This window comes from Heloderma suspectum, chromosome 14 (assembly GCF_057233095.1).
Source record: "Heloderma suspectum isolate Gila_16-S chromosome 14, 16-S_ref, whole genome shotgun sequence".
In the NCBI taxonomy this organism is placed as follows: Eukaryota; Metazoa; Chordata; class Lepidosauria; order Squamata; family Helodermatidae; genus Heloderma; species Heloderma suspectum.
In genome coordinates this window covers 14,192,578-14,205,542 of record NC_139471.1, presented here as the reverse complement: position 1 = coordinate 14,205,542, position 12,965 = coordinate 14,192,578, and the positions used below count along the sequence as shown (strand labels likewise).

The 12,965-nt window shown below is 42.7% G+C and overlaps 1 protein-coding gene across 1 annotated transcript in view; it reads left to right on the top strand.

The window, feature by feature from the left end:
* The first annotated feature begins 299 nt into the window (after positions 1-299).
* The window catches only part of TNFSF8 (TNF superfamily member 8), a 45,307-nt gene continuing 32,641 nt past the window's right edge, over positions 300-12,965 (top strand). Inside the window, exon 1 of the mRNA XM_084821227.1 lies at positions 300-860. Within this exon, the coding sequence (XP_084677353.1) occupies positions 663-860 (198 nt within the window). The 5' untranslated portion in view covers positions 300-662. The remainder of the gene's footprint in view (positions 861-12,965) is intronic.

Genomic DNA, 12,965 nt, shown 5'->3' with positions numbered 1-12,965 from the left:
AGATGCTGTGGAATTCTTTGGATACCCTGCCAGCTTTGTGGATCTCTGATAGCATCGGGTGGAGAAGCAGAAACATCTGTGGAAATAAAGGGACAAGCTCCACATATTTGGGGTGGCAGTGGGGGTATACGCATTCCTAAAAATAGAGATGAATCAGCAGCCTCTGGGAATCCAGATCTCCAGAGTAACAAAGGGGAACTCCTTCGATGTGGCTGCACCCTGCGGTTCTCTGAAAGCAAAGGAGGGGAAAAAAAGAAAAGAAAGATGCTAGCTAGTGATATGTGAAACAGGAAGTTGCCAACCAAGAATGGTTCTTTCTACCGAAATGTGACAGCAGGGTTGCAGAAATCTTCAGAGCAGAGATAACAGAGCTGGGCTTTATGCTTTGTTTTATGTTACCTACCGCCGCCAAGCATCAGGCACCAAATCCCATCCTAGTGGAACCCAGGAGCCCAGAAACGCCTTCTCTTCTCTGAGTTGGTAATTGACTCACCTCCCGCCTTCAGATCTCCTGTCCTATTCTTCCTACGACAAGCAATGAAACCATTTTTTTCCAGATCACATGAGCCAAGGTGTGGGGGAATCTTCTCAGGAGCAGAGATTCATAACCGGAGGTGATCAAAGGATGATATGGGGCAAAACCTTGAGGACTTTATAAAGGGATGAACTATCAGCTGGAGCAGAATCCTTTCTTACCAGTGAATTGTCCTCAGGAAGTGGCCAGAGATATGACTGAAGAAAGTGTGACCAGGCAGCTCACTGCCCCAGTCAACACATACATCTATTTCATCATTGCTTCTCTTACTATCTGTCTTCTCGCAGCTCTGGGAATTATTGTGGTCTTAGTACTTCAACGGACGGTAAGTTACTTCCTGATTATGTCCTTCATCTCTTTTCACTCCTGTTTTCCAGAGAAAGTGCTGGATGCCAGGTTCCAAGGCACACCATTCATTATTCCAGGCTTGGCTTAAGCTGGCTCATGAAAGCCAATGCTACTGTAAAAGGCCAGCCTACTGCATTGCAGAGGGTAGGTTATTGTTGGGTGTGATGTCCAGGTTGAGATTTTGACTCAAAGCTGCTTGAAATGTGGCAAAGTTCCTTGAAGGTGAGTACTGTCAAAATTAAATTGCAAGCCCCTTGCAGCAGGGACCTTAATTTTGTTTCTGTTACTCTGTAAAATACCATGTAATTGGGTATCTATCTATCTTACCATAGACAGATGCCTTAGACAGGAACCAGTGGAGGCCGAGGGGCTCTGATTTTGTTGGGACTATGATTCCATTCTGGGTTTCAGTCAGAACCAGCCAGACTCTAAAGGAGCAATCCAAAGTGCTGAACCCTATCCCTAAAATGGGTTCAGCACCTTGAACGGCTCCTTTAGAGTTCTGGCTGGTTCTGACTGAAACCCAGAATGGAATCATAACCCCACTGAAGTCAGAGCAACCAGCCTCCACTGCCAGGAGAGACAATTTAATCTGTCTATTCCAGTATTGTCTGCCTCAACTGATAGTAGCTCTCCAGGGTCTCAGGCAAAGAAGGGTCTTTGCTGTTGCTTGCTACCTACAGTCCTTTTACCTGGAGAACCCCAGGACTGAACAGGGAACTTTTTGCATGCAAATGATGCACTCCCACCACAGCACTATGGTCCATTCATCTGTGTGTGTGTGTGTGTATGTGTGTCTATCTCTATCTATCTATCTATCTATCTATCTATCTATCTATCATCACCTCTCTCTCTCTCTCTCTCTCTCATCTCTCTCTCTCTCTCTCATCTATCACTCATCTATCTCTATCTCTCATCTCTCTATCTCTTCTCTATCTCTCCTATCTATCTATCTATCCTCTCTCTCTCCTCTATATCTATCTGTCATCGATGTATCTGTCTGTCTATCTATCTATCATCTATCTATCTATCTATCATCTATCTATCTATCTATCATCTATCTATCATCTATCTATCATATGATTCATATCTATCTATCATCATCATCAACAACAACTATCAATCTATCATCTATCACATGTTTATGGCTTTTAAAATGTTTGATTGGCTAAAAAGGTGCAGATATATAATGCACTCAGTTAATGTGTGCACCTTTTTATCTGAAGAAAAAAAAATATTTTAATAGATGTGCTCTCTCCCTCTTCCCCCTCTCTCTCCAAACAACGCATACCTGAGAAAAATATGTTAATGATGAAATGTTCAGCTTCTGCCTTCCTCAGAAACACATTTGGGATGTCAAAGGTATACCATCCAAGGTAGTCCTTTGAAGAACTCTCAGGATGGAGAGTTTTTAAAGATTTTTGTTGAAAGAAAAGCCAAGAGCCAGTTTGAAATTAAGTGTGGTCTTCCAGATGAACACTATGGGGTGTGAGGGACTTGAACCTATACATCTAAATGTTCTCTTTTCCTTCTACTCTCTCTGCATTTGAGGGTTGGTCTTTGAAATATAGGGCAAAATCCAACGTTAGGAGAAATGACTTTCTTCCCATTCCCCCCAGCATGTGAAATGGCACGCCGTGTGCTTCATGGGGTTGTAATGCTCTCACAGCTGCACGTAGGTGCATTAAAGACAAGATCCATCTGCCTCCTGCTCCCACAATCCTAGAGACCGAAGGAAGGGGTCTGAAACATAAAGGAAAGGAAAACAACTCTAGGAAGTGACACTAGCATTTTAATTAGGACAGGTAAAACTACTTCTGCTCCATGTCACTCGTGCATGTGTTCACCCCCAAGTCAGACCTATCCCATTTCCACATGAAACTGTGAGGTTGTATGTGTGTGTTTAACAAATCTACCTAAAACATGATGTTTAAATGTGTATTTAAATCCTTCTGTAATTTTAAAGCCTATTTGGTCTCAAAATACACATTTCTACGCACATGTTTTCTCAGAAGATGCATTTTAAAATGTATTTTGATATGTTTTTGAGCCAAAAACTGTACTGGAACATAGGAGAAGTGCAAAAGCTGGTGGTAACCAAGTTCAGCTCTGTACAATCATCTGAGACATTCAGGATAATATCAATTTGTTATCAGAATTTGGAAACATATTCCAAACCCTAACCATAAACCATTTAAAAACAACTTACAAGAGCCGGTGTGGCGTAGTGGCGAGAGTGTTGGACCGGGAGCCGGGAGATCCGGGTTCTAGTCCCCACTCGGCCATGGAAGCTCACTGGGTGACTTTGGGCCAGTCACAGACTCTCAGCCCAACCCACCTCTCAGAGCTGTTGTTGTGAGGATAAAATGGAGATGAGGATTATGTATGCCACCTTGTGTTCCTTGGAGGAAAAAAGGTGGGATATAAATGCAATACATACATACATACATACATACATAAATAAATAAATAAATAAATAAATACCAGGAGTGGGGAACCTGTAGCCCTCCAGATATTGCTGGGCTACAACTCCCATCATCCCTGGTCATTGTCTATGCTGTGTGAGGCTGACAGGAATCTGAGTCCAAGAACATCTGGAAGGCCACCAGCCCTGACTTACATCGATAAGTTTAGGATGCTTTACTACTCCAAGCTAAGTGAATCTTAGGATAGTAAAATGCCCCTGAAACAAATCACTGCATGTGCCATTAGAAGCAGGGCACTTCAGTCTTCTTTGCTAGGTCTGTGTTGTGGTTGTTTTTAAATCCCACTATGTTTTATTTCATTTTATTCTATTCTATTTATGACACGATTTTTTAAGCCTCTTTCCGGTAGTCTCTCAAAACAGTTTACAGAAAGGATAAAGACATAAAATGTGACAATAGGGGCACAGTAAAAATAGTCATTGGTCGATTATAACCATACTGGCAGTGTCATCTTTCAGGGAAGGCCTCTGTAAAGAAGTAGGACTTGAGTAGACATATAAAGATCAAGAAGGAAGTTGCCTGGGTAATGTCATTCAGTAGCATGTTCCCAAGGGCAGGCAGGTACTGCAACACTAAGGGAGCAATCCTATGCAGATAGGCAGCCACCTCCAAACTCGGAGGTGAATGCCTAAACATTTCAGGGCAGGAGAAGCATGCGGATCATTCCCTCCGTGCTTCTCCTGACCTGCATTTTTGGCTAGACAGCCACTTTCAGCTATCTAGCTGTGGGACGGCGGAGTGGGGGAAAAGGCTTCCAGATGACACATAGGATGCATCATACTGGCATTTTTGCCCTCCCTGCCCGGAACACCCCTGGCATGCCCTGTTTCTGCCGCTCCGCACTCCTCTTGAGAGCGCGGAGGATGGGGCTTCTTCATGCTGCCTATGAGGCAGCATGGAAGGGGGGGAAGGTCAGTTCTCTGGGAACTGACCTTGGAGTGTGGGCTCTGAGGTCAGTTCCCAGAAAACAAGATATCCTATGGCCATCTAGCTGCTGACTGGAGGCCATAGGATTGCTCCCTCCATGTGCTATTACACATAGTCTAAGGAGAACCTCAGAAACATGTGGCATCATCAGAAGTACCCCTCCTGAGAACTGCAAGGACCAGGCAGGGGTATTTGTTAACATTGTCTGGGACAAAGAAGTACTCCAATTGCAAAACTAAATCAATTTCTTGGGATATTTTTGTTTTCAGAATGAAAACTTTTTATGAGCACTTATTTCTGCTTTTTTGGTTCTGTTTTGATGGAAACAAATTACTCCCATGCATTGTATTGGCTGGGACAAAACAAACAAACAAAGGAGGTGCAGGGAATGCTGATAAAATTTGCAGATGACACCAAATTGGGTGGGATAGCTAATACTTTGGAAGACAGAAACAAAATTCAAAGTTATCTTGATAGACTGGAGCACTGGACAGAAAACAACAGAATGAAATTTAATAGAGATAAATGCCAAGTTCTGCACCTAGGAAAAAAAACCAAAGGCACAGTTACAAGATGGGGGATACGTGGCTCAACAACACTACAAGTGAGAAGGATCTTGGCATTGTCGTAGATCACAAGCTGAATATGAGCCAACAATGTTGGCAAATGCTGTTTTGGGCTGCATTAATAGAAGCATAGCTTCCAAATCCCGGGAAATACTAGTTCCCCTCTACTCAGCACTGGTTAGGCCTCATCTGGAGTACTGTGTCCAGTTCTGGGCACCACACTTTAAGAAGGATGCAGACAAGCTGGAGAGGGTTCAGAGGAGGGCAACAAGGATGATCAGGGGACTGGAAACAAAGCCCTGTGAGGAGAGACTGAAAGAACTGGGCATGTTGAGCCTGGAGAAGAGAAGACTGAGGGGAGGTACGATAGCGCTCTTCAAGGACTTGAAAGGTTGTCCCAGAGAGGAAGGCCAGGATCTCTTCTCAATCATCCCAGAGTGCAGGACACGGAATAATGGGCTCAAGTGACAGGAAGCCAGATTCCGGCTGAACATCAGGAAAAATGTCCCAACTGTTAGAGCAATATGACAATGGAACCCATTCCCTGGGGAGGTGGTGGGCTCTCCCACACTGGAGGCATTCAGGATGAGGATGGACAGCCATCTGTCAGGGATGCTCTGACTTGGATTCCTGCATTGAGCAGGGGGTTGGACTTGATGGCCTTGTAGGCCCCGTCCAACCCTACTATTCTATGATTCTAACAAAACCCACCCCAATGGCAAAAAAAACAATAGTTTTCTGGGCTGTTTTATGCCCCAGACACTTCTTTGCTTACAGAAAGAAAACTTTGAATAGGAAATGGTTGCAATTTGGGGACATTGTTTACTATTGGGCAAGCGATAATTTCCTAGAAGGACTACATTGTAGGTTTCTGTTTGCGTAAATTCTGCAACAAAAAGCACACTGGGAATGTAATTGCAGCCCTAAGGTCTGGATGCAGCTAACATAGCATCCCCAAAACACAAAGGTAGGGGAAAAACTGGAGGGATGGTTTGCCAGAAATATAGGCCAGAAAGTAGTCCATGGTCAAATGGGGACACTTGGAGCATATGGCCTCTCATTTTCATACTACATTCATAACTGCAGCACCTCAATAGGAGTGAATGGTCATGGAGTGGGGGAGAAACTCAAGACGTTTACACAGAGATGCCATTGAAAAGTGGGGGTACACCTGCTCCTAAATCCATGGAACCATGAGTTCTTTTTATTGGTCACATTAACGTGTGATATAATATTGATAACTGGGCTACATACATGAAAAACCTTCTAGTGGAATGTCATTTATCCCCTGAAAGATCTTGTTTGGGGCTAAAGGGAATTAGGATAAACACAAACATCTCCTGCCTCAAATTCAGATAAAAAAGCAAACCCTCCTGTTCATATTTGACCACACAAATCTTAAAAATCACTGAGAGTAAGGAGTGCCCAATTGCCAACATTCAGGGCATGAGATGGGGTAAATGGAGACTGAAAGAACCATGATAATCTAACAAGAATTGGAGTGAGCCTGAGGTGAGGAGTGAATTATTGGAAAAAAGGAGGGTAAGGGGAGACATGATAGAGTTCTACAAAATTATGTATGGTATGGAGAATGTGGATAGGGAGACATTTTTCTCGCTCTCTCAAAGTACTAGAACCCCATGGGGTCATCCTATGAAGCTGATTGGTGGGAGATTCAGGACATATTAAAGGGAGGGCTTCTTCACACAGTGCAGAGTTAAACTAAGGAATTCACTATCACAAGATGTAGTGATGGCCACCAATTTGGATGGCTTTAAAAGAAGTTAGACAAATTTAATTGGGAAAAGCTATCTATGGCTACTAGCCTTGATGTCTATGTGCTTCATCCAGTACCAGAGGCAGTGAACCTATGGACACCCGTTGCTGGGGAACATGGGTGGGAGGGCACTGTTGCGCTCATGCCCTGCTTGTGGGTCCCTGGTCGACAGCTGGTTGGCCACTGTGTGAACAGAATGCTGGACTAGATGGACCCTTGGTCTGATCCAGCAGGGCTCTTCTTATGTTCTTAAGTTCATATTCAAAGGTATGTCAGAAGGGCGTGGAAGCTGGTGGCTCCAATGTCAGTGAGGCGATTGATTCTAAAGGAGCTATCCATGGTGCGGAACACATCGGAGAGCTCCTTTGGAGTTCTGACTGGTTCTGACTGAAATCCAAGTGGATTCACTGGCCCACTGACATCAGAGCCACCAGCCTCCACTGCAGAAGGGGTGGGAGCAGCTCCAATTTAATTGCGTTTTGATTTTGCTATGTTGCATAAGCCACCTTGACAATCCTTCTGGATGAAAAGGTGGTGTGGAAATCAAATATATAAACAAATAAACAAACAATATTCTCCTTGTGTGAATTCCCCCCCCCCCCGCCGCCCAATATTACCCGTTCAAGCTACTGCTTGGAGATTTTAAAAAGAAAAAAGAACTCATAAAAGTACTTGATGTAGTCAATTGTTAGATTTGCATACCACACAACCAGCAAATGTCCTCGAGGGGGTTTACAATCACAAAAGACCAAAAAAGACAACAATAAAAGTAGCAAAGTAATACCACATTAAACATTAAAATATTAACAATATTAAATGCATTAAGGAGCCAGCAGTAAAATTAATATTCAGAGCACCAGATTAAAGTTTAAATGCCTGCTGGAAAAGGAATGTCTTAACTTGGGGTCTAGATGTATTCCGTAAACAACTAGTTCAGTGTAGTTAATATGTAGTTCTTAGGTAACGTGACTGCATTGAAATTCATCCACAAGAGTTCTTGTTCTTCTCGAATTTGATCAAGTCGAATTTGACAAGTGTACTTCTGAAAAGTTTTCAAAATTCCATGGGTCAAAGGTGAATTCTGACATGGGGCCAAATTTTAGATGTAGGTAAAATTCCATTTCAGCTGTAGCCTACCCATAATTCAAGCACAGCATGGTGATTAAGGCAATGAACCTAAAGGCCTCACTCAAGAGCCCTTGAAGTTCACGTGTAGCAGCAGAAGTCAAATGGCCAATTTAATTTATTTCCTGCTTGTTCTCCGAGGACTTGAGGGTACAGAAACCATGGATGTCGGACCACATGGAGATCTCCAAGTTTCTCCATGTCATCTTCCAGGAAATTAGGTGTCAGCTGTATTCTGCAATGGAACCATTGCTGCACAGGGTTACATTATAATTTTATTAGTGTTTACATTCAAAACAGAAAGAAATCATTTTATGAGATTAGCTGGAAGTCACCCTCTCAAATAGAAAACATCTTCTCCCACCACCACCACCACCTGTGTGCAAATTGGTTGTGCTGTGACAGCAATCTTATCTACGCTTACCCTACAACACTGAGGTCATCCACACAATATAAGTGAAGCCAGCAAACCAATCCAGTAGAGTCAGCAAACCAGAATAGAATATTCAGCAGAACAATGAATAAACCTGAATCAATGATTTCACAATCATTCAGCAACATATCCTATGACTATATTTAGATCTTGGCAAGATTTTAATCCACCCACATAGTACTGTCTGGTTCTACTTCTTCATAGACAATGCTCTTCAGGCTCTCTCTTTCTACCCCAGTCTGTGGCCCCCTGCTAATGTCACAGATATTTATTTTGTTTTTATTTATTATCACATTTATATCCTGTCTTTTTTCCTCTTGCAAGGAACACAAGGTGGCTTACATGATTCTCCTCCTTCTTATCCTCACAACAACTCTGTGAGGTAGGTTAGGCTGAGAGTCAGTGACTGGCCCAGAGTCACCTATTGAGATTCATGGCTGAGTGGGGACTAGAACCCAGATCTCCCAATCCCCAGTCCAACACTCTAACCATTCTAGTGATGGCCATCCCTTTAGTTGGCTTTAAAGGGGGATTGGACAAATTCATGGAGGAGAAGGCTATCAATGGTTACTAGTCCTGATGGCCTCCAGTATCAGAGGCAGTATGCCTATGTACACTGGTTGCTGGGGAACTTGGGTGGGAGGGTGCTGTTTCAAACATGTCCTGCTTGTGGGTTTCCTGTGGGCAGCAGAGAGAGAGATCAACAAGGAGGCTCTGGATCCATTGTGGATGCCTTCAGTCTTACTGTAAAATATGAAAGAAATATAGAAAGACAAACAACAGAGTATTAAAAAATATATTTAAGCTAAACGTTTCAGCTTCTGCCCTCATCAGTAGCTACAATACACATGATTAACAGCACAGCTACTGATGAGGGCAGAAGCTGAAACATTTAGCTTAATTTTTTTTCAATACATTTTTGATAGTCTTTCTACCTTGTGTGTGTAGATGATAGATAGATAGATAGATAGATAGATAGATAGATAGATAGATAGAAGAGATAGATAGATGGATGGATGGATAGATAGATAGATAGATAGATAGATAGATAGATGGATATAGATGATAGATTAGATAGATTAGATAGATAGATAGATAGATAGATAGATATAGAAGATAGATTAGATAGATAGATAGATAGATAGATAGATAGATAGATAGATAGATAGATAGATAGATAGATAGACAGACAGACGGACAGATGGACAGATGGATGGATGTTAAATAGAAGATAGATGATAGATAGATAGATAGATAGATAGATAGATAGATAGATAGATAGATAGATAGATAGATGATGGTAGATATAGATGATGATGATGATGATGATGATGATGATGACAACGACAGACAGACAGACATTCAGACAGACAGATGATAGTCTCATCACATTAGTAGATGTTCAGCCCCATGCAAATCCTGATCTGCCAATGGGGGCTTTTTGCCAGACTCTGTGCACAAGAAACCCTTTGCTACACAGGGCATCCTTTGCAGCAGACCCTTGCCAACCCACCCCCATTTTCTGCAGAGACCTAGGCCTGCAGTATCAGTAGGGTCAGGAGAATCCCAAAGTTTTCAGAAATACAACAAAATTCCCTCTAAGACTGGGGGGGGGGGTTGTCCATAAAGATGTTGAGTGTCTGTTGTGGTGGTGGTGGGGAAACTGGAGTGAAGAGAGGTGGGATGGAGTGGAAAAGAGCATTGCTGGCTGGAATCCTGAACAGGAGTACTCCACATGGCAACGTTATGTTGTAGGTTCCACTTGTTATCTTGTACCATCCACAACTCAGCCCTGGCATTGAGAACAGGTTCCAGGGCTGGATCTAGCTAACCCTACTTCAACACACTATCTGTAGCACAGTCCTCTTTCCTGTATCTGGAATCCAAATGTATGGGAGGAACTTCTCTATGGAGTCTTGTCATGATGCTCTGGTATCAAAGAGACACGTGCATCTCAGAACCATGTCAATGAGACCCAGAGTAGCCCAAGACATTTTGCTGCCAGAGGCGAAGGACAAGATGGTGCCCTGCTGCCATTCAATGTACAGAAGCCAATTAGACTAGCAACTGAAGCTTTCTTCAGTACCACCAATGGGGTTGCACCCTTCACCACCTCAGAGGAGAGCAGGCTAGGAACATAGGGACATAGGAAACTGCCTTATACTGGGTCAGACCCTTGGTCCATCTAGCCCAGTATTGTCAACACTGACTGGCAGCGGCTCTCCAGGGTTTCAGGCAGGATTCTTTCTCACCCTGCCTAGAGAAGCTGGGAATCGAACCTGAGACCTTCTGCATGCAAAGCATGCACTCCATCACACTGAGCTATGGCCCATCTTACTAGCTGAAGGGCACAGGTTAGCTTAGGAGCTCCATCTGCTCCCCATCCCTCAACATCTGCTGCCTGAAGTGGTTACCTCATTCTGCCTAATAAGAGGTCAAGCCCAGTGATGTACCCACTTCCCACCCACATGTCAGCTTTCTCCTGCATCTGTTGAGATTTGCGTACACAGGGATCATGTCACTGGCCACACTGACGCAGCTCCAAGACATAGCATAGAAAGAGAAACCATACAGGGACATGACTCCCAGGCCTAGTTATGAATTGGGCCTCAGAGGCTGGCTACATATTACATTAATTGCATCAAAAGCAGGCACATGAAAGCCAGGGTTTGACTCACTGTAAGCAGCCTCTATCTTTTCTGCTATTTATCTCTGCTTATCTGATTTCTCCTCCAGAGGACAATCAGAGAAACAGGGCTGGCTCAGTGCCACAGCACATGCTTCACATGTAGAAGACCCCAGTGCAATGCATCTCCAATTAAAAGCAGGGATGAGTGAAAATGTTGTCCAAGTTCAAGCACGTACAATATGGTCCCCTCCATGCTGGGAATAGCTGTATCTATTGGATTTGGCCAGTGCAGATGGGCGGAAATCTCCTTTGTTCCTTTTAATTTTTATAAGACCTTACCCAACCCAAATCCTCAAATGTCTTCAATAATGGGGCGGGAAGACCTTGAAATGTAATGTGAGAGTCAGTGAAAGTGACAGATTTGTCTGTTCCTAGTTATACATGCATATGTTTATTGTTTTTAGTCATAGGCCATTGCAGAACGACAAGCACAAAAACACCCATCAGGATGAGTGTGAATGTAATCAAGAAGAGCGACAGAAAAAGACACATTTCATTTAAAAACATTCACATTTAGAAAAACGCCTTTGAACTTCCACATTTAAAATACATCTTAAATCTGACTAAAATTGCTCACAAAACCTGAGAGCGAAATGACCGCCAGAAAAAACACTGAGCTGGAAATGAGAGAAAATTACACCTACAGTTTAAAAACACTCGAGTTTAAAAGGGCGCTTGAAACTTGCTAAAATTCCTCACAAGGATAGTCCTGTCAGATCACCGAATCCCCCTTACACTCCACAGCCGTCTCACTCAGGGTTCTCACTCTAATTTTCCAAAGGCCCCACACCTTTGGAACAAGCTGCCATTGGAGGTCTGCCATGCTCCGTCATTGCAGGCTTTTAAGAAGGCCTTGAAAACATATTATTTTACCACAGCCTTCTCTTGATATGACTGCTGTTGTTGTTTTTTGTTGGTTTTATTGTCAGCTTTTATTGTTGCTTTTATTGCTATGTAATTGTGTTTATGTGTTTTATCGCTTTTAATATTTTAGCTGTTTGTATGGATTTTATTGTTGTGAGCCACCTTGGGAGGGCTTCTACCCTGAAAAGCCAAGAAATGTTTTAAATAAATAAATAGCCCCGTGGCGTGGAGATTCCACATCCCTTTTTCTAGAAGGGCTATTCTGACTCAGTATAAGGCAGCATCCTATGTTCCTAGTTGTCCCTAGAGCCTGGGAGTGAGATGAATGGGGACAAGTATGTACTAAAGAGAAGATAAGCATAGTTCAAGAACAGAAGGACAAAGGAAGCTTGGGGATCTCCTAGGGATGTATGGATTTGGTAAAATCCATTCCATCTGCATTTCCCAGATTATCAGATGTCTTTTGTTCTGTCGTCCACTTATTGGCAGAATAGGACTTTTTTCAAATATCTCAAATTTGCACAAGTTCTCATGTGCACAAAATCACACTTGCAAAAACATGCAAATCCCTCCCCCCACATGTGCAAATCTCTCCAAAGTGTGTATTTTCATGCTTAACCTATGGAGGAAATGTGTGTCTTTGGCCAGTGGCTGTTGTTTTTTTTTTAATGTATTTATATGCGACTACATTTGCATAAAATTCTGGAAAGTTTTTAAAAAATGGTCTGCAAGTCTGCAGAATCTGTGATACTTGGGAAGATGTGGTCCACTGTGGAATCCGTGGGTCAGATTTGATTCATTTGACTCCATGGTTCCATTTCAGATTTCTCCCTAGGCTCCTCCTTCCTTTATACAACTTAATTAAATACAACTTAATTTATTTACTCTCTCTCTCTCTCTCTCTCACACACACACACACACACACACAACACAATAGTATTCCAGTTCCCCAGATACAGGCATGGGAGAATTTGTCAAGCTTGATTTCTCTCAGGTTATCATTTCTCCACTGCTAAGTAAGAATCAGAATATTTTATTGTATGTGAGTGAGTGAGTGAGTGAGTGAGTGAGTGAGTTCTATATGGCCCAATAGCTGAAGCTCTCTGGGCAGTTCACAAAAATTACAGCTATAAGGTGAAGCATAAAACAATATGAAATATAAAAGCCTAAAACCACAATATAACAGTACAACCAGAATAAAAACCTGGCAACAAT